General features: G+C 43.1%; 1 protein-coding gene across 2 annotated transcripts; it reads right to left on the reverse strand.

Moving 5' to 3' along the window:
* Positions 1 to 9: 9 nt before the first annotated feature.
* Positions 10 to 27995, reverse strand: LOC113124567 (synaptic vesicle glycoprotein 2C-like). 2 transcript variants are annotated; one of them, XM_026297555.1, is made up of 13 exons: positions 27863 to 27995; positions 20602 to 21501; positions 13561 to 13741; positions 10330 to 10481; positions 6152 to 6285; positions 5616 to 5705; positions 5426 to 5536; positions 5250 to 5338; positions 4130 to 4294; positions 2892 to 3025; positions 1617 to 1820; positions 1262 to 1421; positions 539 to 722 (listed from the first exon to the last, which is right to left on the reverse strand). In XM_026297555.1, exons 2-13 carry the CDS (start codon positions 21206 to 21208, stop codon positions 539 to 541), a joined length of 2211 nt encoding a protein of 736 aa, XP_026153340.1. In that variant the 5' UTR covers positions 21209 to 21501; positions 27863 to 27995. The 2 variants fall into 2 exon arrangements, with proteins under 2 accessions (XP_026153341.1, XP_026153340.1); XM_026297556.1 differs by lacking the exon at positions 27863 to 27995 and having other exon boundaries at positions 10 to 722; positions 20602 to 21208.
* Positions 27996 to 27999: the final 4 nt, after the last annotated feature.

Below are 27999 nucleotides of genomic sequence, written 5' to 3' on the forward strand. Positions count from 1 at the left end.
ATATTTACTATAAAGTCTCATCTAACTCAGGAATAAAGTGAATGAGCGTATTTTTCAAACTATTCCCTCAGTCTGAGAAAGGCTGAGCAGGGTTTGGAAGGGCATGGTTTTCTGAAGTCCAAGTCTTTTGCAGCTTTGACACATGCATTTGAGGGTTGCACGTGTAGAAGAGCCCAGGGTAAATAGTGAGCTGCTGATATACAGAGTTTCATCACCGCTGCTAATTCTAGTTTGTTTCCTAAGAGGAGCTGTTTCATGTTGGAGACCTGCAAGAACACGCGGGACCTTGGTCACCAGCCTCGGGCACCTCTTCAAACTCTTTATATCTACAGCTCTGTTAGGTAACACTGCATTTCATTATCCTAATTTACCAGGTGTTTAACTCAAAAAGCCAACGGCGTTTATCAAATCGTAAATCCAAAAACCATGACAGCAATGTCTGCTTTGGCGACATTCAAACAAACCACACTGTAAACGAATCACTACTCTCTAAACCGAGTAAACACCTGGTAAACAACATACTGCTTTGTGTCGAGGTTTACATGAGGACATTGGCGCGCGTGTCTGGCAGTCGGAGCCCCACCAGGCCGCCGCCAACCAGCACCGTGGATGCCAGCAGGATGGGGATGGCCTTGGTGATGCCAACCAGCGAGCCAAAGATCAGGTTTCCCAGCACTGCTGCCAGCTTGCACATGGCGTTACAGAAGCCAAAGCCTGTGCCCCTGAAAGGAAGACATGCACACACAGACATATGTGTATATACACATATATATATATATATAAAACCTGGAGTACCGTAGTTACAATGACTCTAGGACTTTTTTTTTAATGTAAATTGCTTATGGATGTGCATGTTTATGTTTTTCATGAATGTCCAAAAAAATTAAACTGAATAAATCTTATTAGTAGAAAACCTTAGTAATAAAACAATAAATCATCAAGGACACATCCAACAAAAAAAGAGTTAAGATAAAAACAATTTAAAGGAAAATAAAACAGGTGAATAAAATCATATATCAGGAATAAATCTGTTATATTTAAAAGGGGAAATATTTCAATTTTAATTACACAATCATAATATTTTGTAATTTTAATATTGGTCCTATTAATAATTAATACTACTGAAATAAAACTCCATCATTTATGAGCCACCTAATGGGCTTTATGAGCTAAAACCCAGCCAGACTAACAGAATATATATTAGGATTTTTATCTTTTACTGGAAATCGATTCCCAAAACACTTGTTTCTGCAGCACTCACCTCCTGTCCGTTGGGTACAGCTCAGTGGTGACCACGTCCAGGGAGTTCCAGGCTGAGATGCTGAGGCCGTTGTAGAGGCAGAGCATGAAGATCATCATCGACTCGCTGGTGCCGAACCAAAGGAAGAAGCAGCTGATGCCTGACAGCACCATGGAGCCTCCTGCAGGACACGAGGAGACACATCTTTTACATCTGGGTCACAGAAAAGGCCTCGTATGTCGTTCGAGGTCGGCACAGACACACACAAGAGGCCACAACACAAGAGGTCGAGACATTTTGCGAGGGCTGCTATTCATAGCCCCAAACCAAGAGCCACAGCAGGGTCCTCAAAGACCAGAGATTTGTTACGTCATACCCAACATGCTAAGCCGTCCTATTTTGTCCATGAGGAGGGCAGAGACGATGTTCCCAGGTAACACTGCCAGTGTTCCCAGGAAGTTGACAAAATAGACCCAGTAGGCACTGTAATCGTCATCGAACGTCATCTGACAGCCCGTCTTGTTGTGGTGGAAGGAGCTGTTGATCACCCTTGAATTTGTTAGCTTGGCGTCGTCAATATCTGTACAGGTGAGAGACGAGAGCACAGTTTTCACTCTGTTTCAATAATGAATAGGGACAAGAGTTTATCTGCCTGGCACCAGCAAACATTGGCCTCGTTGTCTGTGGGGTTTAGTTTGGTTTTTTCAGCTCTAATTGATGGTTTTAAACCCCTGAGGTTGAAGGTTCTCGGCGTGTCAATAAATCCAACATCTGGCTCCTTCGTTATTATCTTATCTTTACACACGGTTCAGTCTCAAATACTTTCATTTTTATTTTACTCACATGGTATTATTACACTAGTGTAGGACTTGCAGTCTGTGCACAGTGTACTCATATATACAACCCTAATATTCTGCATGGTTTACATGTCCGTGGGCTCTCTCCCTAAACAGAACATGTCTCTTCATTTCTCTTTATCCTCTGTTCTCTAGAGACACATCACTCGGGGCAAAGAGACTACATTTCCCATGGGGCATTACCAGCAACCTGACGTGCTCTGGCTCTTTCTGTGTTCAGCACTTTCCTGAGTGCCAGGGGGAACAGTCTTTCCGCCCCGGCTGTCCCACAGGATCTGATTCAGCTGCAGTTCTCTTGAAAAACACCTGGAACAACTCGGCTGCCTTTCCTTTTCCTCACGCTTGTGTTTTTGTCAAAACCCCCAAAATACTGGACTGCATCGTTATAACATGAAACGCATAATGTCTTTGTTCCAAACTAAACATGCTGTGGTGAATTATTAGTGATCGAATGGGGAAAGGTTCTTTAAAGGAAGTGGGTCTAAATTCAGCTGCTTAGAAATTCATGTTTATTTTCTTGACTGTGCTGAATTTTTTGCAAGCATCACTTCCAATAAAAAGCATCGCCCTGGGAGGTTTTTTCAGAGCTCTGACTCCGAGCTCAGAAAGACACGGCAGAGGAGTTTTACTGTCGTTTAGAAGCATAAAGCAAAGACATAAATGCTAAAGCTTCACTTTTTTCTCTACGCCAGAAGCCCGGACCCAAAATAAACTGTCAGTAAGAGACAGACTGAGGGAGGCATAAAGTGTGTGTTTGGAAAGCTGGACAGGAATGATCTGAATGTCAGACTCACCTGTGTTGTAAAAGAAGGAGTCTACGATGGTACAGTTTTTGAATAAGGATCCTACTGAGGAGACGTCTTCAAAATAGCAGTTGATAAAAGATGAGTCGATGAATGTGACCGCCTTGAACTTCATACCGATAAACCTGGGAAGAGATGGAGGAAATGAGCAAAACAGGATTCACAGTGACTGACAGCGAACGTCTTGGTACGGGATTATTTCCCTGTGTGGGCCATTATTAAAAATGAATACACAGAACCACATCATCCAAAAGTGTTTTAGTTCTCATGTCAATAAAGTTTTGACTTGGCCTGATTTTGTTCAGGGCAGCAGAAACAAGTTGAGAACATTCAGACATCACAACTTTTTACGGGAAACTTGTCAACAGATGGATTTTACATCTTCATTAACTGTGGAGTCATGTTTCTGTCCACCTGCTGAATCTCAGCCCAGTGTTCCCTCAGTTTTAGCTCTGGGTTTGGGCTCCAAAAACATATTCCTCTGGTTTGCAAGAACACTGTGCCTGAAAATCAATGACAGCCACTTTAAAAACAGTGCTGGAGACACAGAGCTGAGTACATTAAGGCCGACTGCATGACTGCATTTAGAAAAATGATGAAATGATGTCCACCCAAAACACTGTAAGATGCTTTTTTATACAATCACCTGTTGAAGAGCATCGGTCAGGAACTGAATTAATTCCAACTTGACCAGTCATGATGAATTTAAATATTATAAACACTTTACTTTTGCTACTTTAATAACATTTTGATGCTAATCTTTCTGTGAATTTACCAAAGTTGCACTTTGCATGTGGCAGTTGTGACAGAAAAGTTGAACAACGTGGTATTACGAGTATAAAATATGAGGACTACTAAAGACCTGAAGCATGTTGCTGCTTCAGACGTATAAATTCAGCAGGCTGGTATTGATCAATATATATCTGCTGCTGTGCACAGTAGTTTGATATTGGTCCTGGAACAGAACAAAAAAACACATATCTGTGAATCTTCTCTGTGGCCTTTGTGTGCATGAGCATCATGCTCAGGGAAAAAAGAAAGAGAGTGAGGGAAAGACAGAAAGAGATAAGTGTTTTAATTTCCTGGTGGTGAGGGAGATAAAGGAAACAGGATTAATATAAGTGACTGAGCTGTTTTGTTTTTTTTTTTTTAAATGCTGGGGTCACTGCAAAAATATTCAAACCTAAACAAAGTTCTGTATTTGTGCTCCCTGCCTCTTTTTTCAGTACCTGTCATTTAGGAAGACTCCGTTCCTGTGGATCTGGTTCTCCAGGGTGAAATTGAAGGTGAAGTCCTCAGTGCGCTCGTTGTTGTGAATCTTCACCCTGGAGGCGTATTCGTCAGCCTGAAGGTGCTTGATGACATCCGGGAACCAAACAGATAGTCCGTAGTACCTGGTCACAACAACAGCTGCTGTACTACCACGTAGAGGCCAGATTCAAAGTGTCCTCATTATTCTGTGATATCCAGCCTGTGACTTTACTTTGTGTGTGGAGTAACGTGAGTTATCGCTGCACCACCAGGCGTCAACAACAAAATATTTATAGAGATGAGTTTCCCTGAGCTATTTTCTCTGTCCAAGTCTGTTTTACACACACAGAGAACGGTGCCCGGTCTTTAAAATGCAGACTGTGCTGGGAAAATGTCTGCAGACGACCAAAAGCCTGACTCGTCATTGTAAGAGCTGCAGCATCTCACATGCCTGAGGTGGCTAATCACTCTGAGTTTCCCAACGTTTATTGCACAACTACCAAATGACGACTTTGTGGCTGCATTTTGCATCATCTTCATTAACTGAAAACGGAGCAGTGTGTGTCTTTGTGTCTTAATCTGATCAATCAGCAACAAGTGAGGATCAAAAACAAAGAATAAACTCTTTTCTGACACATTCATACTGTAAATGCAGCAGCAGGAGAAAAAAAAGAGGTTCTCTCTTCTAATCTAACCTCAGTGCAGAAATTAGAGAGCATCTGCCTCAGTGCTAAGTACTTCACTGACACTCTGGTATTAAGCTGGAAAGTAGTAGTGGCACTGCTTTATCCAGGCCAAAACACAAAAATGTTTAACATGATGGACATGTACAATAATACCACATCCTGACAGGTTCTTGGGCTCCTCCCTCGTTTGGGGAAGTCGTTAGGGAAATGCTCAGCTGGCTGATTGGCCTCTGCTGTGTAGGCTGCTGGAATCAGGAATCAGTCTCCTTGGTGCTTTGGTTTGTTTGGTTGGAGTTTTGGTTAGTTTTCTTTGGCGCATTCCCCTGCGACCTCCGCCCAAATGAGGGAGCAGCCCAAGAACATCTCAGGATGTCACAGACGTGTAGGAGACTATGTGCAGTAAATCTCTTACCCAAACGACAGAGTAAACCAGACTGCAGCAAGTTTCACTGTGTTCTCTTTCACAGGGTAGTTGAAACATTTCATAAAAGTCAACCAGATCTAAGATAAAAGGGAGAAGATTTTGACTTAACAACCATAAAGAGTCAGTATAAAATAAATGAGGGCAAAGGCAAAACAGCATCATACTCCTCTGAGCTCAGCCTGGATCTTGAAGAGGACCTTGAGAACAGGGTTGGCTGACTCATTCTGCATCTCCACCAGCTCATCCAGCTGTTTGGGGATTTTTATCCTGTTCACCTGCAGGGGGAGACACTGATCTGTTACCTGCTGAAGGCACTGCAGCAGGAGGAAGAAGGTGAAGTCAGGGTGTACTCACGGTGAACACTCTCTCCGGCTCTCCACGTGCACGCATGTTGGTGTCGTGGATGTGTTTAAGCACCATCCAGGCCTCGTCATGTTTGCCCATCTAGGAGACAGTTATGACAGTAATAGATATTTCCAACACTTGCACAAGTCATTTGTGTTAATGAGCTGTAAACTACATTAATGCAGTGGTTCCTAACTCAAACAAACCTAAGACACCTGTGCCTCGACTACAGTTCTATAGCCACACTACACTTCCCATAATTCAGGTGTTTGTAAACAGGAGCAATAACGTTGCAATGGACTCAGTCGGCTAAATGTGGACCACAACTGAAGTCCTGCTTTTCAGGTGGTGATTGTGCAAAGATGCATTAAATTGCACATATAAACAATTTGTTTGTTTTCTTACATTAAAAAAAAAAAAAAACGATGCCACAATCACAAGTCCACCGACATCCAAAGGTTATCGCACGAATGTTTTTTGATATTCCCTGAAATCCATATGAATCATTAAGGATGGTGCTGACAGAGTCTCTCTCTCTCTCTCACCTCCAGGTAGAAACGAGGGCTCTCAGGCATAAAAGTGAGAGCTACCACCGCAGAGACACACGGCAGCGCACACACCACCACAAACACTCTCCAGCTGTGGAACTGGTAGGCTGAACCCATGCTGAAGCTCCAGCCTGCACAAAGAAAGAGCAGACCTTTATGTTTCAGCAACAAACACAAAGTTTTTTTTTCACCACAACCTAATCAAATGAATTAACCTAGAGGTCAACTTCACCCCCGGTTACACTGCACTGTTGGGCAGGTGTCGATTCATAGTTAATGTCTCTCTCAGTTGCTAAGGTGCTGCTACTGTAAGTGAATGCTACATGGCTCCCAGACTGTAGGTGGATGCTATTTCTACATCCTGGGTGCTGTGCTGGGTGTCACCAGGTCTCTGCTAGGCGTGCCGGTGCCTGGCAGATGGTGATTGTTAAGTTAAGTTAAGGCATTGTTAAGTGGGTGTTTGCTGTAAGGCGTAATGGTTTGAGTGGGATCACACCAGCAACTGAACCTTTCAGCACCATGAGAGAGACAGTCAGAGGGTCAGTCCTGAAAAATCTCCCCCTATTGGTTTAGTTTTTAATTCTGTAGCCTTACAAAAGGCGAAAATCACAATTACAAAATCACAAAATTTGTGAAAAGTATATATTCGATTGCTGGCAATAACAAGTCGAGCGTTACAACATGTTTGTCAGCTAGTCTGAAATTCATTCATACAGCCAAGTCTGTCTGAGAATCAGCAGCAGGATCGTATGTTTGTGTATGTTTGTGTGTGTGTGTGTGTGTGTGTGTGTGTGTGTGTGTGTGTGTGTCCTGTGGGGCTGCTCCAGCCTGTACAACTACAAACCTCATTAGGGGGATTATAGCTGTAATGGACTGGAGGGGATGGCTGACTGATTCAGATACTCAGCAAGATTTATGTCTCCCCTCTACAGTAAGTGAGCACTGCTAAGACGCACATGCAGCACACACTAACGCGCGCACACACACACACACACACACACACACACACACTGTCCTTGGCCATCTTTCAATCCTGTGACACAAAGTTTAAAGCACAGACACACACACAGAAAGATGCCTTACATCTGACAGTCTCACACACACACACACACACACACACACACACACACACACACACACACACACACACACACACTCACACACACACACCTTAGTTGCATAACTGCCTTTGTAATTTAATTTCTTTACACAGGGGCCTGCACAGACCTGCAGTGGAGATGACAAGCGCTTCCTTTATGTCTTTCAAAATGCCTTTATTTAACGATGTTGTTTTGATACTCACATGCTGTGGTGCTGATCGGCACCGGCCCTTTAACGTGTGGGGAAACATCAGCTTAACAATTTAAACTTCACTAATTCTCATATTCATTCAGTGACTCACACAGACAAATGTTTAAACTGTTGAATCAGCAAAAAGGAGGAAGGCTATCTGACTGTATCCTAACACTGCTGCTCTCTATCAGCAGGTGAGCGGCCATTAAAAAAAAACACATTTAACAACTCAATGTAGTGTATGCAGTGGCTATTAACATGCGTGGCAAATGTGGTGGCTATTTTAGTGCAACTGTTGTATGATATTTGCAGAAATCACATTGTGACAACCTCATGTTTCAGTGAGAGCTCAGCCCCTCATCACTGGGGGGGTCAGGATCAGGGCTGCAGGCACTGCACTGGCCCTGCACTGTGTCGCCGTAAATGCCATGATTTAAAGCAGGCTCAACAGTGGCTCACCGTCCACAGACACACCCTGAGTTATCTGGCCTTTGTCCACCAGTCAATGTGAAGAGCACTGCGGCGGAACCTATTAACCACACATCGGTGCATCTTGGAGAAAAATGTGTTAAAACACTGGCGTCTAATCAATTGACCTTAATTATAAGGCTCTGCTGGCACTCTCACAAAAAAACAGAGGTTATGAAAACAAAGAGCTTTGAGGTGGAAACATATTGTTTGGACATAAACTATAGAGCCATGAAAGATAAATAATGCACCTGTCTTCTTTTGCCCGTGCAGACACACATTTGTTTTCCTCATGAAACTTATTTATTTTAACTTTTTATTCTGGTGTTTAAGCTACAATCAGTGAAAACAAATAGGAAAATAATAACTGAAATAAATACTAGTTTTAAAATGTCATAGTCAAAGGTTAAGGACACATTTCACTGGAATGGGGACAATGTTTCTGCAAGAAACCTCAGAGGAGGATATGTGGTTAGCACTGTTGCCTCACAGCAAGAAGGTTCCTGGTTTGAAACCCATCAGGGGCCTTTCTGTGTGGAGTTTGCATGTTCTCCCTGTGCTTGTGTGGGTTTTCTCCAGGTACTCTGGTTTCCTCCCACAGTCCAAAAACATGTATGTCAGGTTGATTGGTGACTCTAAATTGCCCATAGGAGTGAGTGTGAGTGTGTGAGGTTGTTTGTCTCTATGTGGCCCTGTGATGGACTGGGGACCTGTCCAGGGTGGACCCCTGCCTTTCACCCAAAGAGAGCTGGGATAGGCTCCAGCAGATCACCTGCTGCACCTGAACGCACCACATAGACTCCAGCTGACGGCCAACCAGCACGACCGTTCTGCACCTGCATGAGAGGAAATACCTCTCCATACCAGCAGGGGGCAGTAGTCTGTATTAGGCATTTGAAAAAGGAAAGCAGCCATTTTCACACTACTTTTATTCATCAACAGATTTAGAAATGTTTTTAACCCAGAACGTCTGTAAGAAACTGCACATGGCGCTGACGCTGTCAGCCCTGGAAGAAAAAAGGAAGAGGTGGAGGCCAAAAATAAGGTCTGAAACATTTCTGTCTCACACACTGGCCTCGTGACATGAACAACTACATGGACGGTTTGGAAACAGACGCCTGTTGCTCTCCTGTTGTCTACTGGATGATCAATGGGAGTTTGCTGTAGTGCTGAACTGAACTTTCCACTATTCAGGGTATGTGGCCAGACTGAAGAACCTCCCCAGCTTGATTTCTTTACACGCTGCAGTGAAGTTTGTATTGGTCTTGTGACGTCACAGAACACAACCTGGTCTTGGTACTTAATCAACCTGGTGTTTTACACTCGGAGACATAGACGCCTGCCACCTTGGTTTCATTATGTCTGATCAACATGGCTCTGAAACAAAGAAACACCCTCCCTCTTCTCACATCCCTTCTCTCGTTCTTTCCTTTAACATCGTGTTGCTCTGTCCCTTCGCTCTCTCTCTCTCTCTCTCTCTCCGCCTCCCGTTAGCCCTCTGCTGTATCCCTTCACCTTTCGATTATCCCTGACACAGGCCACATAAATCAAACACACTGTCCCGTTCTCCTTCCCTCTTCACCAGCTAATGTCCTTCTCTGCCCTCTTTCCCCGTCCACGCCAGATTGATTTCATTTTGTTCTTATCCTCTGACACACACCTCCTCTTTCTGTTAGTCTCCAGCTCTTCTTCACCGTCTCTAGGATTTTAATAACTATCTGCTTTTTTACCACCTCGCACATTGTCACAAAATTAATCCGAACACTGTATATAAGGTGTAATGTTCCTGTGAGGTATGGTGGTGCTAAAAAACACTGACAATTAAAAAAAAAGAGGTGTAGCTCTAGCTCCCCTGCCACACCCATGTGCATCTCAGGCCTGATTCTGTGACCAGTTTACTGTAACATGTGCACCGTGCAGGCTGTCATATGCTTTGTTGCCTTTTCTGCTATTGGCAAAGCGTCCGCCTACACCGCCACCTGCTTTGTGTTTGTGCTCCATCCGACAGCACCACGGTTTCTAAATCAAGCCTTGTGATTTGTGGAATCATTTTCTAAGCGCCCTGCGTGATTTCTGTCATGTTGCGACACATGTGCCTCGCTGCAGCAAGGAGCACCATCCCGTGTAGATCCAGACTGAAACTGTCAAACTTTGTTGTCATTTCTATTTATACTAATGTTTAAATTAGTGATGCAGCTGATTCATGACAGCGGGGAACGTAGTTAGGACCTGGGTCACTGGAGCTGAAAGCAAACGTCCTCATAAATGTCGTTGAGCTGCATTTTGGTGCTATTTCAGAATCTTTTTCTGGCATTTTGTCTTTATTTAACAGTATCTGTCCACCCTACAAACAGACCACATCAGAGGGGCATGGTTCTGGCTGGTACATACATCAGGTCAGTGCTGTCACTCACCATAGTGGGGGATGATGGCCCAGGCCATGGCCGAGGCGTAAATCCCTCCGATCATCCAGAACATGCACAGCCAGCTCAGATGCTCTCCTCTCTTCTCCCGAGCCAGAACCTCCGCGAAGTACGAGAAGACGATTGGTACCGCTCCACCGATCCTGCAGATATGGTTGGTTGTGATTAGCCACGTATGCATCAGCAGCCAATCCTCATTTGTCCTTACATTAATGTGTGATGCCAAACATTTACGAGCATGACAACCAGATTTATGGCTACAGTAAACCATCTGTGAAAATGTAATGTAGACTATGTTCATCCCGCATTTGTCACTTTAATAAAACATTATCATTATGCTGGGTGACACAACACTGCACATTTGCATTTTGGGGATGTTGCATTTCAGATGATTCAGATCGTTAAGAAGAAACAAGATCTTCCAGTCTTGATGCTTGTTGCTTCAAATTTTACTTGTTGGTCAGGATGTAGGCCACCATGTGAAATAATATTTACAAAAAAAAAAGAAGATTCAAACAGTTTCTCCCTCTTTTCTGTCCAATGCAGCTGAAGATGTATTCATGCTGTGGTGCACGGTCCAAAGCAAATGAAAAGGCACGCTGCTGTAGAACACAGGATATTAAAAGTGTGTCGTCTGATCTCTGATCTATCTCCTCCCTTCTTCTTTCCTCTAAAGTCTGTTACGTTATTGCACAGAATCAGAGAAAGCTGAATAAATGTTTTTGTCACAGTGAGAAGATCTCACATTACATGGAATCAACTCATACTAATATAATTACATAACATCATGTCCTTGTGTTTATGAGCTGGACTGATCTGGACCATCGGTGAGGTGTCGGCAGAAGCCCGTCTGTGTCTGCAGTGACTGGCCCTGGTTAGGTCCACAGCTCAGGAGTTAAAAAACAACAACAATAATAATATTATTAATAATAATAAAGAAGAGACAACAGACGTGAGTAAATCCAGGAAAAAGAGATCAGTGTTGAGCTGGACGACAGCTGAACAAGTGTGAAGCAGACACAGAGACCAGCTTCAAACCGGCCTGTGCTCAGGGACATTTATATCATTATTGCCATAATATATTTGTTTCTCTTTAGCTAACAGGGCTCTGGAGACCGTTTCAGCTTCCACTGAAATTCAGAACAATCTATAACAATAAAACACAATGCAGGCTTAAGCTGTTTGCTCCTTTGTTTCTTTAAACATTATTTACCAGAGGAATTGTCTCTGTCTTAACATTATAACAAGTTTGAATCTTTTTTGCCTAATGAACAGTATAACCACGTATTGCTTAAACATCTGTAGTGATGTCCAATCAGGAGCCACTAACTACATAACCAGGAAGTCCCTGCAGCATTGCCTTTGAAAAACTACAGCATCAGGAGTGTTTGTTTTATTTACCTCTGCATACGTGGAGAAATCTGTGAGTGTTGCAGTTTATATCGTTTTGATGAGCAGGAAACACTAAATGAGTCAATTATGTTGGATATCACAATATATCAGCTCAGTGCAGACACCGTGGAAGCAGAATTACCTCTTAGTGTCATTCATTTTGCCCTTAACCTGCTCAGAGAAGATAATAAGACAACACTGCAGTTTCCCTTTGGGATTAAACACTTACTTTGACTAGTACTATATATCAATTTTACATTTGAATGTGCCATAGCAGGCGGAAACAAATCAACGCTCAGCTTCATTTTCCTTCCATTTAAACTTGGTAGGAGACCAGAGTGAATACTTTCAATATTTGTGTGTTAATTGCTTTTTTTTAAATTTTTAAAAATAAAATAGAAGTACATAATACTGTAATGCAGAACACACACCATTTTACTTTTCAGAAAACTGGTTGTAAATTACCCATATCATTGTGTTAATCTGTGTGATTTGACACTGACTCTCCGTTTTCTCCTATCCTATTTGTTGAAACAGCTCATTGTAGCAAAGTTAATGAGGTAAGGAAAATCTTAATGAAACAAGCAGAATCCAGTTAATTTGGCAACAGCACTCAATGCCGGGTCGTATTTCTCCCAGAGAGAGTTTGGACAAATTTGAAAAAAACTGAAATGTGTTGCACTGTCACAAGTACTGCAGTTCCAAACCTATAGATCTATAGATCCGTGTTCTGGTGCATTTAACCAATAGATTTTCCCAGGGGTTAATGCACAATCATAAATTTATTTGAGCCTCCCCATAAATTTGAATCTGCACAGACTGATGAAATAAAGCTACTAATTAAAATTTTAAAGCAAAAGCATTAAGGTAGAAACTGTTTCCTTAAACCTTGATATACAATGAGAGGGTTTCTGGATGCTTTATCTGCTTACACAGGTTTCATTTCAGCTAAAGGGAGCTGAGTGCAAATCAGCAAGAACGGGGCAATTAAAGTGAGTGCACTGGCAACGAACTACTCTGGTTGGTGGTAGGATTTTATATAGATACACATGGAAAGATCCGGGGTCCCTGGACTGGAGCGTCTCTATGAAGTGACGGTTAAAAAAATAAAAGAATCAACACGATCAGACACAAAACAAGTGCAAAGAAACACATAATGAGTGTTTCACATGTCTGTGCTCAGGGTCTTGTTGTCTCATAGTCTGTCCATGGATATAAACAATAACACAAAAAGATTTCATGTTAAAACTCTGTCCTGCAGCCTGAAAACACTTTCTTACACTTGGTGTTGACAGCTCCACAATAGACCAATCACACAAAAGCCCTCAGGCCCACAGCGGCTCCCTCTGACTTTAATTTAAATGTCAGTGTTAGTACGGTAATCTAACACTCATCACAGACCTGCCTCAGCTTAACTCAGCACTATTGGCCCAGTGGAAATGTTTTAATGGTGCACACTGCGTCTCATAATTATTCCTGCGTCACATACTTTATGGTAAAACCTCCTCAACGGCCTGTGAACTAGAGGTGACCTTTATCAGCCTCAAACTGACGGGAAGACGTGCCATTTATCAGCCAAGCAGATGTTCGTTCAGCGTGCTCGGGCCCATTCCTGCAAAAGTTCCTCCTGTTCAGCTTTGTTCCTTCTCCCCGTGCTCAGGGATGAGGATGGGCTGATGGCAGGCAGAAAGAACAACCTCCTGTCATGTGCGATAACTTTGGAGGAGGGAGCGATGCCAGGGGAAGAACAGAGCAGACTGGAGAGGCATCAGGCTCTCAGACACACTGATAAGAACTCAGTAGGAAAAGATTCAAGTTGAATAAACTCACCCAAAGCCAGACACCATGCGGCAGAAGAGGAACATACTGTAGCCTTGGACAAAAGAGGACAGGAAGGCGAAGAAGCCATTGACAGACATGGATATCAGCAGGCACTGTCTGCGGCCCACCTTGTCTGACAGGCCGCCCCAAAAAAAGGCTCCAAACATCATCCCCAGATACACGATGCTACCTGGAGAAAGGGAGGCAGAAGAAAAAGCTGTAAATCATCTCAACCACTGGGAGTCTGTTAGTGAAACACTGGTCTATGATTTAAAAACATATGAAAACATACAATTAGAAATATAAAACCTTTGACACAGCTGACAGTTTTTAGACATTTAGCCCATTACACCTTGTGTCAACATGGATTAAAATATTCTGTGCAAAAAATTAACATATGACATGATGTTGCACACGTTTCATCACAATTTTCACCCTTTCTATTTTTACCTTCCAATTAATTAGCACCACAGTTAATTGAGAAACGTGTGGTTTGCACTGCCGGAAGCGCCAGCTGCATATTTCACCTCAGCTGGTTCTGACGGAGGCAAATAGTTTTGTCTTTAGACCCACTGAGTTTTAGTTGCTCTGAGATGGTTCATTCTGTCATTGACACATTTATCAGACTTTAAATAGACTGTTTTTTTTTAAATGTAGACACACAATTTATAACATGAAATCAAGATCTTTAAATGTGATTATTAATAAATTGTGAGCCGTTTATGGCGTTTGGTTTATGTTTAAAAATCAGTGTAAGTATTAAGTGGTGTTTTCCAAGTGTATCAGTGGAGTAACAGAGCTCAGACTGAAATTGCTTCTGTTATTATGCTGCTATCGACAAAACACTGAGGTCACACAAAAGGTACGTCCACATAAATAACAGAGCTGCGAGTTATTTATTAGTCTGCGACACACAAGACAGACTTCACAAAGCTGTGGATCATATTGACTGTTTTGACTGGACCAAAGGTATACTCTTCCATTTCCTTATGTTAATTATAAAGATCAATACGTCTGGTTTTAGACCCAGGCCGCTGCACAGATCAGTATCAGAGCACGCTGCTTTGATAACACATTACCTGATGAAAGTGCTGCTGTTAAACTGCATTTTGTGCTTCAAAAAAAACTTTATTTTTCAACGGAGATGTTTTTGCATTTAGTTAATCTATTGTCTTGCACCCACTATGGTCTCTTGATATGACTTGTGTAACGAATATCTGTAAATGAAACACCTCTTGTGGGATATATCCAGGATGTGACTGCAGGTCAGTTCCCTCTGACTGAAATGACTCTGTAAGGAAGCTGATATTTCTGGAAGTGACTGTGGGGGAAACAGCAGCGGACCAACGTGCAGCCCTGCTTTTAAAAGTCCAGGCATTTGTCTCTCGCTGCTGCTTGTCCCCAGGAAGTCAGGGTCATTTCTCTTCCTGCTCCTGGGAACATGCAGCATAAAGGCATGGGGGTAGAGCTGGAGAAGGGTGGAGGTTGTAAGACCAGTAAATAATCCACTTTATTCTCTGCGTGCTAATAAAAATGCTAATGCAGTGCAGAGCGAGATGCGATTGTTTGACAAGGCAGCTGCAGAAAGAACACCTGCAAGATGAAGGAACGCCTTCTCATTTTTTATTCCTTTCTTTTTTCTCCTTCGCTGTGTTTGAGGTGATGGGACAGATACGGGAAACGTAGAGCGTCTTATCAAGCTGCACAGACATCATGCTGAGAGCTAGTGATCCATTACAGGTGACAGCCACTGGATCTAAAACCACACTACCTCTACAAATATCAAGCTGAATATCAGAACCACTGCATTCTGCACAAACCGGTGACACCTTCTGATTGGTGTATCTGCACACAAACAATGGATCTGAATGCTTGTAGTGAAGAAGATGCTATCTGGGAACAGCAGCTCATTTGTTTTATGGCTCCCCTCACACTGGGTTTGTAGCTGTAATAAAGGGTGATGGTGGTGATGGGGCATCTGAGGCGCAGTGTGAACCTTTCTAAGAATGGATTTGTGATTTCTTGCAGGGTTCAAACTCAGGTCAGATGTTATCATCTTGCCTTAGGATTGCAGGGCTTTTGTGCAAATTAGCAGGAGTCAGTTATAATTAGTGGAGCACAGGGACAATAGTTGTGGTTAAATGTTTGAAAATGGAAAATTCTGAATTGTACAAACTAAAAAATGTGTTTTAAACCTGCTGTCAACCCCAACAGGATTAACCTAGTAACATCAGGAAAAAAAACCATCGCATATATTGATGGCTGAAATGCATCATGCACATTTTATTACAGCCATGTTTTCAGCTCTGTGAGGTCACAATTAACGACACAGTGGTGCTTTGAGCTAAATGCTAACATCAGCATGCTAACAGGCCCATGATGAGCTGATATGACACTTACCATATTCACCATCTTGCTCTAGCACAGGGGTAGCCAGGCCTGGTCCTTGAGAGTCCTGTCCTGCTTGTTTTCCAACCATCCTGCGAGTAGGACAGGGATAGTTGGGAGACAAACAGGACAGGGGCTCTCGATGTCCAGGGCTGGCTACCTTGAGTTTACTGTGTTAGCATGCTCACATGTGACGATTAGCACAGCACCAAGTACAAAAACGCTGATGAGAATCTCATTAGTTATGTATTTTATCATAAACTAATGCTGAACCAAAATATTTTAACCTGATCATGCTGGATGAAGAATAAATATTAGGATGAAAAGTAAACGAGAGGTTTTACAGGGTAAGTGGAGACTTTGACCTCTTGATCAGCAACTTATCCTCTGTGGACTATGAATGTCTGTACAAGATTTACAGGCAACTCATCAAACAGCTGTTTAGTCTGGACCAACATTTCCATCCATGATAAAAACACTTGTTCTTTTAAACAAGCAGTTTCCTCACTTGGCTGTATTTGGCCTTTGCATTGCAGCCGCTACAGAAAACGCAGAGACAGATCTCAAAACCTGAGCAGGTCAGTCAGTCTCAGGAAAGTAGTACTGTAGTGCTAATCTTCTTTCTACCCAAGAGCTCAGAGCAGACAGTGTCTTTGCTCTTTTTTTAAAATGGTACACCGTGCAGCTTTCCTCTGAGCCCTGAGGGATTAAAGTTGTCTCCAGCAGCCTCCACGCATGCTGCTTTTTTCCTATAGCAATTAGTTCTTATGTGTAAGTGTAATTCTCTCTCGACACCTTTCGGCTGAGTTTTTCTCTCCGCACCACCGTGCAGTATCCTGGCATGGATGAGAGGAGAGCGCCGACAGACAGCGCTCCGTAAAACCAGGCGTGTGTTTTCTCCACGGGAACACCGAGGCTTCAACAGATGAGGGGATTCCCAGAGGACTGTAAATGACTGACAGCAGGGAAGGAGAGAAGAGAGAAGAGTCGACCCCCGAGAACAAAACACATTCCTCTGGTATTAATTACATCAACACCTGCTGATTTGTCTTTGTAGTTTCCTCACAATACTCAACATTTCTGCCTCATTTAAGTTCATCTACTGTAAAAGTCCTCAGCACTAACAACTGAGAAATCAGGCCAAGTAACAGTCATCGGCTCTCCAAACAGAAATAGATACTTTATTCATCCCCCCAGACTGTCCAGCAGCTCTCACCTTTACTTTTACACTATATACAATATCTTTTTATAATTAATGCACACAAATGTCATAGAGACAAAAGTTAGTAACTGATTTAGTTCAGTCACCAGATCAGAAACAGGTTTTTAGGATCAATTCAGAAGCAGGAAGTTTGTCTTTAATTCCTCCTCTAATTTATAGGAAACTTAAAAGTCATATAGATAAACTGTTACAGGATTCAGTGAAGAGAACAGAGAATGGATATCGTCCTTCCACATTAGTCATAGCTAGAGATGTTTTTGTGACTTTTTTACTTATTTTTTGTGGCTTTGTGTGTCATGAATTTTTAAAATGAAATGGGATCATTCTTTCATTTTAAATTCCTTTAGCCTCACAATGAGCTCCAAATATTAATTTGCCAAATAGAAAACTAAAGACACTCAGTTTCATCTGTGAACACTCTAAGACGGTGACCATCACCTGCTTTATTTCCTCTGCAGCCCAACAGAGAGACAGTACAAGATCAATCCTGGTCCTACATCACACAACAGTTCAGTCATTGAGGTTTTAGGGCAGAGCCACAGTGAAGTGAGACCTCTTTGCCATGGACAGAAACAGGTGACTAGATCCTGCGGTGGTGCTTTGTTGTGAAGAAACCATTAAAGACCTGGAAAGAAGAGGTGGTAGCAGATGTTGTTGTCCCTGGATTCTTTTTATTTTTTTTAATTAGCTAACCTCAGGCTGCAGCAGAGCTCTGCCTCGTGTTGATTTACTTCAGCTGTCGGTGGCGTTTGTGACGGCACACATAAAGCAACCACACCGCAAAAAACACAAAGCTCTAGAAAACCAGTGCACTCGTTGAGGTCTTCACTGCAACATGGCTTCAACTGAGACAGCGTGCATTTTACGGAGTTCCCCTCAGTTCGTGTAACTGTGGTGCAGGAAAACACCCGCAGACAAATTAAAGCCATATGTGGTGGAAGAGAAAAGCGAGAGGAGGGCAGTGATAGGAAGTGTATAAAAGCAGCCCCTCCCGCTCCGTCCCTTTCTCCTGGGAGGTACGTGAGTCAGTCTACCATGGCTAAACTGCAGTGAAGCACAATGCTGCAGAGATTAACTCCAGCCCATATCTTCAGATCGCCAGCATGGCTATGAGACAGAGAGGCTGTGAGAGAGTGTGAGAGAGGGATTACAGCAGGAGGGTAACAGATAGGAAAGGCAAGAGACTAGAACATCCCATATCTGTAGAGCATCTCACCTTTTATATTATATTAAAGGGAAAGCCAAGACCCTGTATTTAGATTAGATTAGGGAGTAAAATAATAAAAGACGTTAATGAATGAATAAAAAGGTGTTTTGGAGGAAACTGAAGCTCATGAAAAAGCAAATATCCAAATATGAAGGTATCACATTGCAGCATTTTAGTTTCTCTTTAACTGGCCCAGACAAGCATTTAATTATGGATCATATATTAAATTATAAAGTGAGCAGCATACATAGCACAACATGTAGAGAAAAGATGAATTAGCCAGTGAATTGTGTTAGTTATTTAGGTTTATTTACCTTATGGTCATGATGTGATTCTTATGATTCACAAGAAACAAAGTCTAATGAAACGTTGGACACTGGCGATAAAATGAAGATGTTCAGGGCAGCAATGAGGGTGTTATATAAAAACCTGACAAATTCCAATTTGGACCAGATGTTGGTGCCAGAAGAAAAACTAAGGGATCACCAAACCAGATGAAATGTCTGTCATTTTTAGATTTGAGCCTGCACACTTACTCCATAATCTGGGATATTATCGATATCGTGCAATGTTTTGATCCTGCACGGGTCTTTGCCAGATCCGTGTTATTTAGAAATAGTAGGATTTGAACAACACCTTTGTGTCTCGTCACCAACGTGACCCTGAAAATTAACAATAGTGTCAAAATGTCTCTCTTGATTCATTTTGGATATTTCAGAAGTGCAATGTGTAGAGTCATGATGGCTGTTAAAGGCTTTCCTCATTGTTTCATTTAGCTGGTTGTGTTCCTATGCACTTCTAATGAACCTCATTTATTTACAATAGAGAATCATTTGATGTCAATGAATTATACATACTCATTATGATGTTAATCAGCCCCTTAGAGATTACTGTAAATCATGTAATGAACGTGCAGGACGCTACTTATTTCTCCTGCTTATTTTCAGTCCAGCCATCGTCCACCGAAGAGGCTGTTTTGACCACTTACACAAGTAAGTATTTATAAATATTTCCACATTCGAGTCTATACACACATCCTTTACTCATGCAACGTGTGAGAAATGACTCATTCTGTCTATTCTCTCCCTCCTGTCTCCCACTGAGGGATGAGTCAGAACATGGGTGAAATCTAAGAGAATAATAAACCAACCTGCCCCCCCTCCAAACAAACAAGGTTTCCATCCTCTTTTGGTTATGAAACCAACAATCACACTGAAAAGACCAGTGATTGATAAGTGACTAATGTTTTTAATTAACACTGAACATCGACATAGTATGTTGAGAAAAATCTCCAGTGCTATGCAGCTATTTGTGATATTAGAGAGAGAGAGAGAGAGAGAGAAGCCAAATTGCACATAACACACATTCAAACATACACAAACACAACTTTTCCCTGGTGTGGGAGGGAGCCATCTAGCTTAACACACCTCCCACTTATGCATCCAAATACCTGGTGCTATGACAACCTGCTGGCAGCTCCTAAAGCAATGAGATTTCAGTGTCACCCACCACTGCTCTCCATGCACAACCCTGCATGTCACAAACAACGCTCACCATTAGCAGGTTGCTAGCAGGAGACACCCAAAGGATTCTTTCAACCTGTATATCTCGTACTTGGGAACCGAAATTTCTTTGCACATAAACCAAGATGACCGTCAGTTGAATTCCTGGCTTCTGTGAGCAGTGTCAGATGAATTTCACATGTCACACTGCACCTTCTCCATGAGACCGTCATAACTGTGTGACGACCAGTTCACATGCAGACTCAGAAGATGTTTGATGAAGTGAAGTGTTTTAAGCTTCCATTTAGTCAATCAATATATAAACTACTAGCTCCAACCTGCTTCCTCTTTCCATCACGACACACAGGCACTACCGTTTCCCCATCATGTTAATGTGCATCTCTTCCTGTACAGATGAGGCTTTCAGGTAAGATGCTTCTTTAAACATCAGCATCCTTTTTTTTGTAACAGCTGAGTGTTAGTGAGGAACATCTCATGAAATAACCAAATACCATCACTCATATTAAGACAATGACTAAGTTTGTGCTTTAAACACAGTCTTACTGTAATGATGAACACCTGAAGTTCAATCACTGCAGGTGAGCAAAAACAAAGTGGTGTATTTTACCCATCTCCTCTGTGTGATACCCTGGTCTGGTGGTAGGACACCAGCTATTTTCTCAGCTCATCACTTATTTGATCTGAAAAGAGGAATTTAGAGAGATCCTTACCAAGCCATCCAGCACCAGAGTTGGGGACACACATGTCTGTCTCAGCACTGGGGAGGACAAAGCCCACCACAAACACCTCCACGCCATCTGACATGAGCGCCAGGCCGAGTACAAAGAACAGCTGCCACTGGAACCTCCCATGGCCACACTCCTGCATGATGAGCTCGTACTGCTGGGCCAACTCCTCCTCATCTGACTGTCTCTCATTTTCCAGCTCCTTCCGGCTCTTTAGGCTGTCAGAAACCGGCTGGCCCAGAGCCACCTGACTGTCCCGCGGCTTCCCATCATTGTAGGCAGGCACGCCTTGGTACTCCCCCTCATAGATCTCATCTTCATCATCGTGGCCCTCCGTGGCGTCACTCGAGGCCCCGTCCTCGTCGTTGGCGGCGTCGTCAGCATAGTGACCGTCTTGCTGGGTGTAAGCGTTGTAGTTGTCGTCTTCTTCGTCCTCATTCTGGAAACGATTGTAGCTGCGATGAGCGGAGTATTCATCTGAGGCACGGTCAACGGCTTTGCTGAAATTTTTGGCAGCTTGCCTCTTGGCTTCTTTAGCTATGTCCTTGGCACCTTTGGCCAAGGAAGTCCTGTTGTTATGCGTGTCATCCATCTTGGCTGGCACTGGAAGTCTTTTACTTCAACTCTATTGAGTTTTTATTCCACCAAGTGCAAGAAATATAATCTACCTGTTTTTTTTATCTTTCTTTACGGTTTTCTATTCCCAGACAGAGCAAAAAACCCCGTCAGCTGAAAACCCCGTCAGCTGCCAGGACACTAATGATTAAGTAATAATGTCTAATTCCATTGGACAGGATTATGCAGACAGTGTTGAAATGGAGACAGCTGATCTGAAATAGGAAAAATCCTCAGTCGTGTCAGGGCTCAGCAGAAGTGACCATCAGCCTGTGGGCACAGAGAGAGAAAAGCAACTTTAGCCTGATTAAAAGCCGTCCGTCACAAACACTTGGCAGCATTTCTTGGCAGTCTCAGAAAAACTTCAAAAAGAACATTTCGACACCGAGACGGCCAAACTTCCCACAGGAGCCGATACAAGCTGCTAATGAAGTGGAAATTCTTTAGCGTGAGGAGAATAACAAAAGAAAATGATTCATTGAGAACAAACTGTGCAGTTTCATTGAGGGTGTTCAGACTGATGAGTTAATTGTAATGTGATGTAAAACCTTATATGGTTTGCATGGACGGCCATAAGACCATCACGTGCACATGATGACGCATTATAGCAAACGTGGTTTCATCATATTCAGAAAGAAGTGAGTTTACTAATCCTAAGACAACACTGTAGAAACCTATGGATGCTCAGCAAGGGAAGAGCTGAATCAACACATTTTTGACACAGTGTCAACGAAAACCTGAAGCTGATCTTCACTGAGGTAAGATCTGTTACAGGTCCACCGAGGGCACCAGCTAGAAAAGAGCCATCTTCTGGAAGCGGATTCAGTTCCAAAGGTTTTATTCCCCCACCCACACACCTGCAGCTTGGCTGAACATCACATGCTTTGAATAATAAGAAGAAAAAGTTAATTTTAACAAGCCTTTTAATGATCCACTTAACTTGAATATGAGAAAATGTCTAAACAAATGTGACTACAAAATACTGTTCGGTGATATGTCTGCTAGCTGAGAGCCAAGGTTGTAAACTAACAGCTGCAAACCAAGAGCAGTGATCCATTTAATTAAAACTCATGGCGCTGAAGTATTTGAGGATTTCCAGGAAACGGAATTGGGGTCCTTCAACTGACATGTGCTGTTCAGACATACAGACATGAAACACCTTGAAGCATGATGTGTAGACATCAGCTGGCAGGACAGAAGAGCTGCTTGTTGTCAGCCCTGTACTTATTAACAGCAGCACAGTGGAGAGTCAGCAGCTCCTGAAACATCTGTGCACGGGAAAACACTGCGGCAAACTCCACAACGCCGCTTGGAGAGCAGTGGTGGGACTTCGTGATCTCTGACTGCAGAGGCTCAGGTGATAAAATGCATCAGTGGTGCCTCAATCTCACACAATGAAAAGTTACTGTAAAACAAGAAAGCTCACAACCTCATCACTGACCCTCAGCACCAGCGGTTGGTCCAGGTCCTGAACTCTGTTAGACCATGTCCTGAAGAGCACTGAGCACCAAAAAAAAACACCTTATTAATTATCGTTCATGTGAAGCTTCTGTCACCTCAAGCTTTGCTGTAATATATCAACAGGATTCAGAACATATTTATGCAAAAATGTATTAATATTGTTTAATCATTTGTATTAGGCACTTGGAAATATTACCTTCTTGGCTTTTTTGATCTTTTTTTTTTTCCTCAGAGCTGTTTCAGTTTTGTTTCATGTTTCTAGGACTGGACTACATGTCAGTCTGTATCACCAGCCCCCCTTAGGGCTCCCTGTTTTAGAAGTCCTGTCAGCAACATCAGGTCTGAGCCGTCTGCAGCCAGGAGTCACCAGGCCCTGCAGCTGGAGAAACCCCAGCAAGCTTTGGGCCTTCAATATGTTGTTACTGACATGTTGGGAAACATCCTTCCAACAGGCCTTGAAATATATGAATCTAGTATGATTTAATATTATGGTGTCTCAGTGTCATCAGTGGAAAAACTGTACAATAAAGCTCTTTGGTCATGTTTTACGGCAAATTCATCTTTTCTACATTAGGTTCAACATGCTACTCTATTTGTGTCCACAGTCCCTGGAGTGGAAAATATACACTGAGGTGTTGAAACTGGGTTAAATGCCCAAATAGACCCTGGCAGGTTGATGTATAGTGTTTCTGCTCACCTTTGCTCTGTGGGAACAGATAAAGCATCAGCTGAGATCTGTCATTCGAACACAAGCGCCGGGGCTGCACAGCGATGAAGAGCAGCCCAAGAGACTTTGGTGCAATGCAGCAATGAAATGAAGTAGGAAAGGTGTCCTAACTAACTTTGTGCATAGCTGGAAAATGAAAAACTGACACCCTGCAGCCATGAACGCATCTAGAGACCAAGCTGGCCAGAAAAAGTCTCACCATCCTGTGGCTTCAGAACAATAAATCACATTACACAAGTCATGTGGGCTGATAAAAGCTGTCAGTTCAGGTGAAACATGGAGGCCAACGTGAACAGTTTCTAAAAGATTTCAAGTATTTTAGTAAAACTGGTTTGCAGCTAATGCAAAGCCATGACAGCGATATCAAAACTCCTGGTACAAAAGCAAATACATTCATTTCCCAAAATGTCAAACTCTTCCTGCCACAATAACCACAACGGCAGATCGAAAAATTCTCACATCGTGTATTTCCATAAAGACCATATGGGTCATATTGTAAAAGCACAGGGATTTTGTTATTTAGGTATAAAGCCTTATTTAAAAAAAAGAAGAGTGTAAGATGGAGGATGTCAAACCCAGCAACACTGGCTCTGATACTCACACACAACTATTTAAAGCTGTGCTATTTATATTGATGTAAACAGTCTCACATATTACAGGAACAGACATTAGCCAAGTATCTGTGCAAGCGTCACTAAACTGCTTTCCAGCTACTCGGCTCCTCTAAGTGAACGCTGGACGTCTGAGACTAAAGGTCGCACTCTGATCGACCTCATGATGTGCCCTGAGAGTTTCTGCACCAAACGGCCTGGACCAAAACAGCCGAACACCTCACTGCACTGCAACGATGAGAGAACTTTTTAATAATGCAGCCAAAATGAAAGATGGTGAGGTCTGTGTATAATCGCTGGTCTCAGTTCAGCTCCTCCACGCTGATCTGTGGTTTCTCTCTCTCTGTCAATCTTTCTTTACTGTTTTCCTCTTTCTTTCTTCCTGCTCTCTCCATCCTCTCATCTCTCTCGTCCAAGTGCACCAAGAATTTCAAAGTCATCGTCTTGGTGCATAATATGAAAGATATCCCACTTGTGTTGACATTTCATTATTCACGATAGGCTGACGCTTCCCCTCCTCATGCAAATGGTCATTAATGCTGACATTTAGAGGTCTTTCACCGCAGTTTGGGATTCAGAGGTAATTCTCTGAAGTCCAGACATTTTGGTGTTTTCACACAACACTGCTGATGTAGGGAAGCACATATGGTTATAGACGTTACCGCATCTCAGCACGCAGTCTTGGCCCATCCGCCCACAGACAGGGAAGCTAATATTGTTTATGGACGCTTTTATTTCTTTTTTGATGGTGACTCCTTGCCCTCTGCTGTGATTGGGGTTATTATAGCAGCAGCCCTATAATGTGATTTTACCAATCAGCAAAATTCCTGCGAGCTCTGAATCAGCAGTCCACAGAGGGAGAGGAAATGATTTCCTCGCAGTTGTGCTGTCATGGCCCGCTGACGCCATCCTGCTACATTCATTAATCACTCACACACACACACGCACACACACACACGCACGCACACACACACACACACACACACACACCTACTCTGCAGGTCCATACCGCCACTCCAGGGTGAAGTGGAGAAATCGGACATGGTTGTACTGCGAAAAAAAAAAATGAATGAACCATTGAAGAACATGTAACTTGGATAAGATCCTGTGCTGCATGTGACAAACTGGTTGACAACATGTAAACGCACATGATGTGTGCAAAGCCCTGCAGGCTTTATGTGGTTCTCACAGATGGCTGCAGTCAGCATTCGTTAATGTACGTCACGTGAATAAAAGTTAAATAAAGTGTCACCCAGAGGATGGAGAACAGGAACGGTGCTCCTCCATTTTACTCAACATCAACCTGAGCTGATGTGTTACATGTTCCACCAATGGTTCTCAGGGCAATGGATGTATCACACAGCACAGACAGTACAGTGATGAAAAATAGTGTAAGTAGTTATGTTCCTGGACAACAACCTGTGCCTTTTCCAAACTTGAGTCCATCAGCAGCTTTGAAGATCTAAACCCACTGCTGAAAAACAACATTTGCAAACGTTATGCCTAAGGCTGGCACATCTAGTGCAATAGAACATCTTTGAATAGAAAGTGTAATGGCACTCATCTAAAACAGAGACGTTTAACAGCACTGGAAACATGTTCTGTTCTCTCATATGGGGGATAAAGCCCTTTGAATGTGTGGCCTCAAGAGGCTGTTGAAGTTGCAGGATTGTCAGCAGAAAGCAGGTTTAGATACAAACTAAAGAACACACTGTGTGTTATACAGCTGCATCGTGTCTTAGAGCCCAGAGATCCACTGAAACACACAAATTCATATGTTCACAAACGCACAGCTGCAGAGGGAACTACCACACACACGCACACGCACGCACACACGCACGCAGCTGCCTGTGATGGTTTACTGACTCATGGAGCTTGGCCAACTGCTGTGGGCGTCCCCGTGTGGCTGACCAAATCGTGATTAGATAGAAACTGTGTGTGTGTGTGTGTGTGTGTGAGAGTGTGTGTGTGTCTTGGCAATGTTAAATATTCAAATGGCATTTTATGTATTTTTATATTTTGTCAGTATGTCAGCACATTTTTTTGGCCCATTACGGCTTCAATCAAAAAGTGTGATTCTTCATCTTACTGATAAAACTACATCTGCATTTTTGTTTGGTTTTAGTTTGACATTTTGGGAAATTTACTTGTTTGTCTTCATGCCAGGTCTGGCTCTGGCAAAGACTGATGCCGCTCTCATATCTGTGTTGTAAGTATGAAGCTCAGCTTAGCATAAAGACAGGAAACAGCCAGCCTAGCTGTCTCCAAAGGTGATCCACCTGCTGACACCTGTAAAGGTGAGATAAACTCAAATTAGTGCTCATGCTGGAAGATCTTTGTGCTGCGTCATGTATTCTCTTTTGCTTTAGGTGAAATTACTCTGCCAAACATTTATCTCAGGTTCTGTCTGAACACAGCAAAGATCCCCAATGAACATGTGGCAAATACGTGCATGTCAAGCTTTCACCAAAGAGGACTCATTTTTCTAGTAACACCTTCACTTTCCAGGCCTGTAGCACAAAAACCTGAATCCTGTTTAACAGACATCTGAGGGAGGATAAAGTGCAGACGACTATCAGGCTTAACCTCCACCAGCAACAACCGTGGGAGAACTGCCTGGCAGTGTTCCTACCAGCACTCCATGAGTCTGCAGCCATCTTCTGCACATCTGAATGACTTGATTGTGTTAACCTCTCTGCTCTTTCCAGGCCAGAGACTGGCTGACAGACTGACACCATGCCATGTGCTGCAGACCCTCTTTTGTGCGGAGTTTTCCATCTAATGCAGGTGAAGCTGGCAGACAATATTGACAGGTTAAATAGGATGAATAGATGCTTGTGTGGTCACCTGCTGAGCTAAAGCAAACATTGAGGTAAACAGGCCTAAAGCAAACATTAAAATACTGACGAGAACAATCAGGGAGGAGCCTTTAAGCCACAGCAAACACCGGCATGGTCAGAATTTTACGTTTGATTGGATAAAACTTCCCGTTCAACCTCCTGGGGCAGCTTTCTGTAAAACTCATCTGTCACTCTCCTCCTCTTTGTTCAGCTCCTGCTGCAGCCTTCTGTACAGGCGGAGCACAGCCAGACCAGTACGGGAAGAAGCATCAATCATGATCGCGCTTTTAACGCAAGTGACGTCCCATAATTAGATTTGGGGCTGCCCTGGTGCCCGGGAATCAGTCGTCCCTGCGGCGGTGCAGTTACGCCTGTCCCCGCACCTCATCGCGCACTGACTCCTGACTAATGGATGGATCTGCGCAGCTCACTGCAGATTCTGCCTGGTGGACGGGAAAGCTCGGGGTTGCCTGCTCCGTGCGTGTGTCCCTGCTCATCTTTCCACGTCCACGCATCACGCTGGGACGGTAACACCCCCACATCCACGCACATGCAAAAACCGGAAAGTCACTGAATTTCGGATTCAAACGCGCACATGGCTCCGTCTTAACGCCTGCTATGAAACTTTGCCAAAGAATAAAATGAGTGTTAATTAGAGCTGTGATTAAAAGGCACTGAGGCAGATTCTGAACAGATACAGTTGGTGTCGTGGGAATTAGTTATTCTAAGCACAATCAATGATGCTCACACTGGACAACTCTTAGAAAGTTCCCCAACTTTTCCGTCAATCACGCGCACAGGAGGTTTATTCATAATGTTATTGCCACTAGAGAAGAGTATTTTTCATCAGCAGCTGAGTCCGACATCCTCCGTTTCCATTTTGCATATTAAATGATCCAGGCAGGCGGACAACGATACGATCTGTGTTCCCGGGGCTGAGTCCAGAGGAAGATGAAGTTACAGTTTGGTATTTAAAAAGAAAAATCACTTACAGTGCACAGAGCAGCAGAGGCATCGCACCAAGCTCGGGCCGTTCCCTGCTTCTCTCGCCTACACAGCAGCAGAGGGAGCGGGCATCGCGCCGAGATTTCTTGTTTCTTGTCTTCTTCGATGCAGCGGTTTCTCTGCT

This window comes from Mastacembelus armatus, chromosome 12, assembly GCF_900324485.2.
Source record: "Mastacembelus armatus chromosome 12, fMasArm1.2, whole genome shotgun sequence".
Taxonomy (NCBI): domain Eukaryota; kingdom Metazoa; phylum Chordata; class Actinopteri; order Synbranchiformes; family Mastacembelidae; genus Mastacembelus; species Mastacembelus armatus.

What these genes read in the sequence shown, in the direction of transcription:
- LOC113124567 (XM_026297556.1), bottom strand. Translation starts at nt 21,208, where the DNA reads ATGGATGACACGCATAACAACAGGACTTCCTTGGCCAAAGGTGCCAAG. An exon ending in GCCCTCGTTTCTACCTGGAG is followed by an intron (nt 5,706 to 6,151) that starts GTGAGAGAGAGA and finishes ACTGTCTCCTAG; the next exon opens with ATGGGCAAACATGACGAGGC. An exon ending in TGGTTTACTCTGTCGTTTGG is followed by an intron (nt 4,295 to 5,249) that starts GTAAGAGATTTA and finishes TGTTGTGACCAG; the next exon opens with GTACTACGGACTATCTGTTT.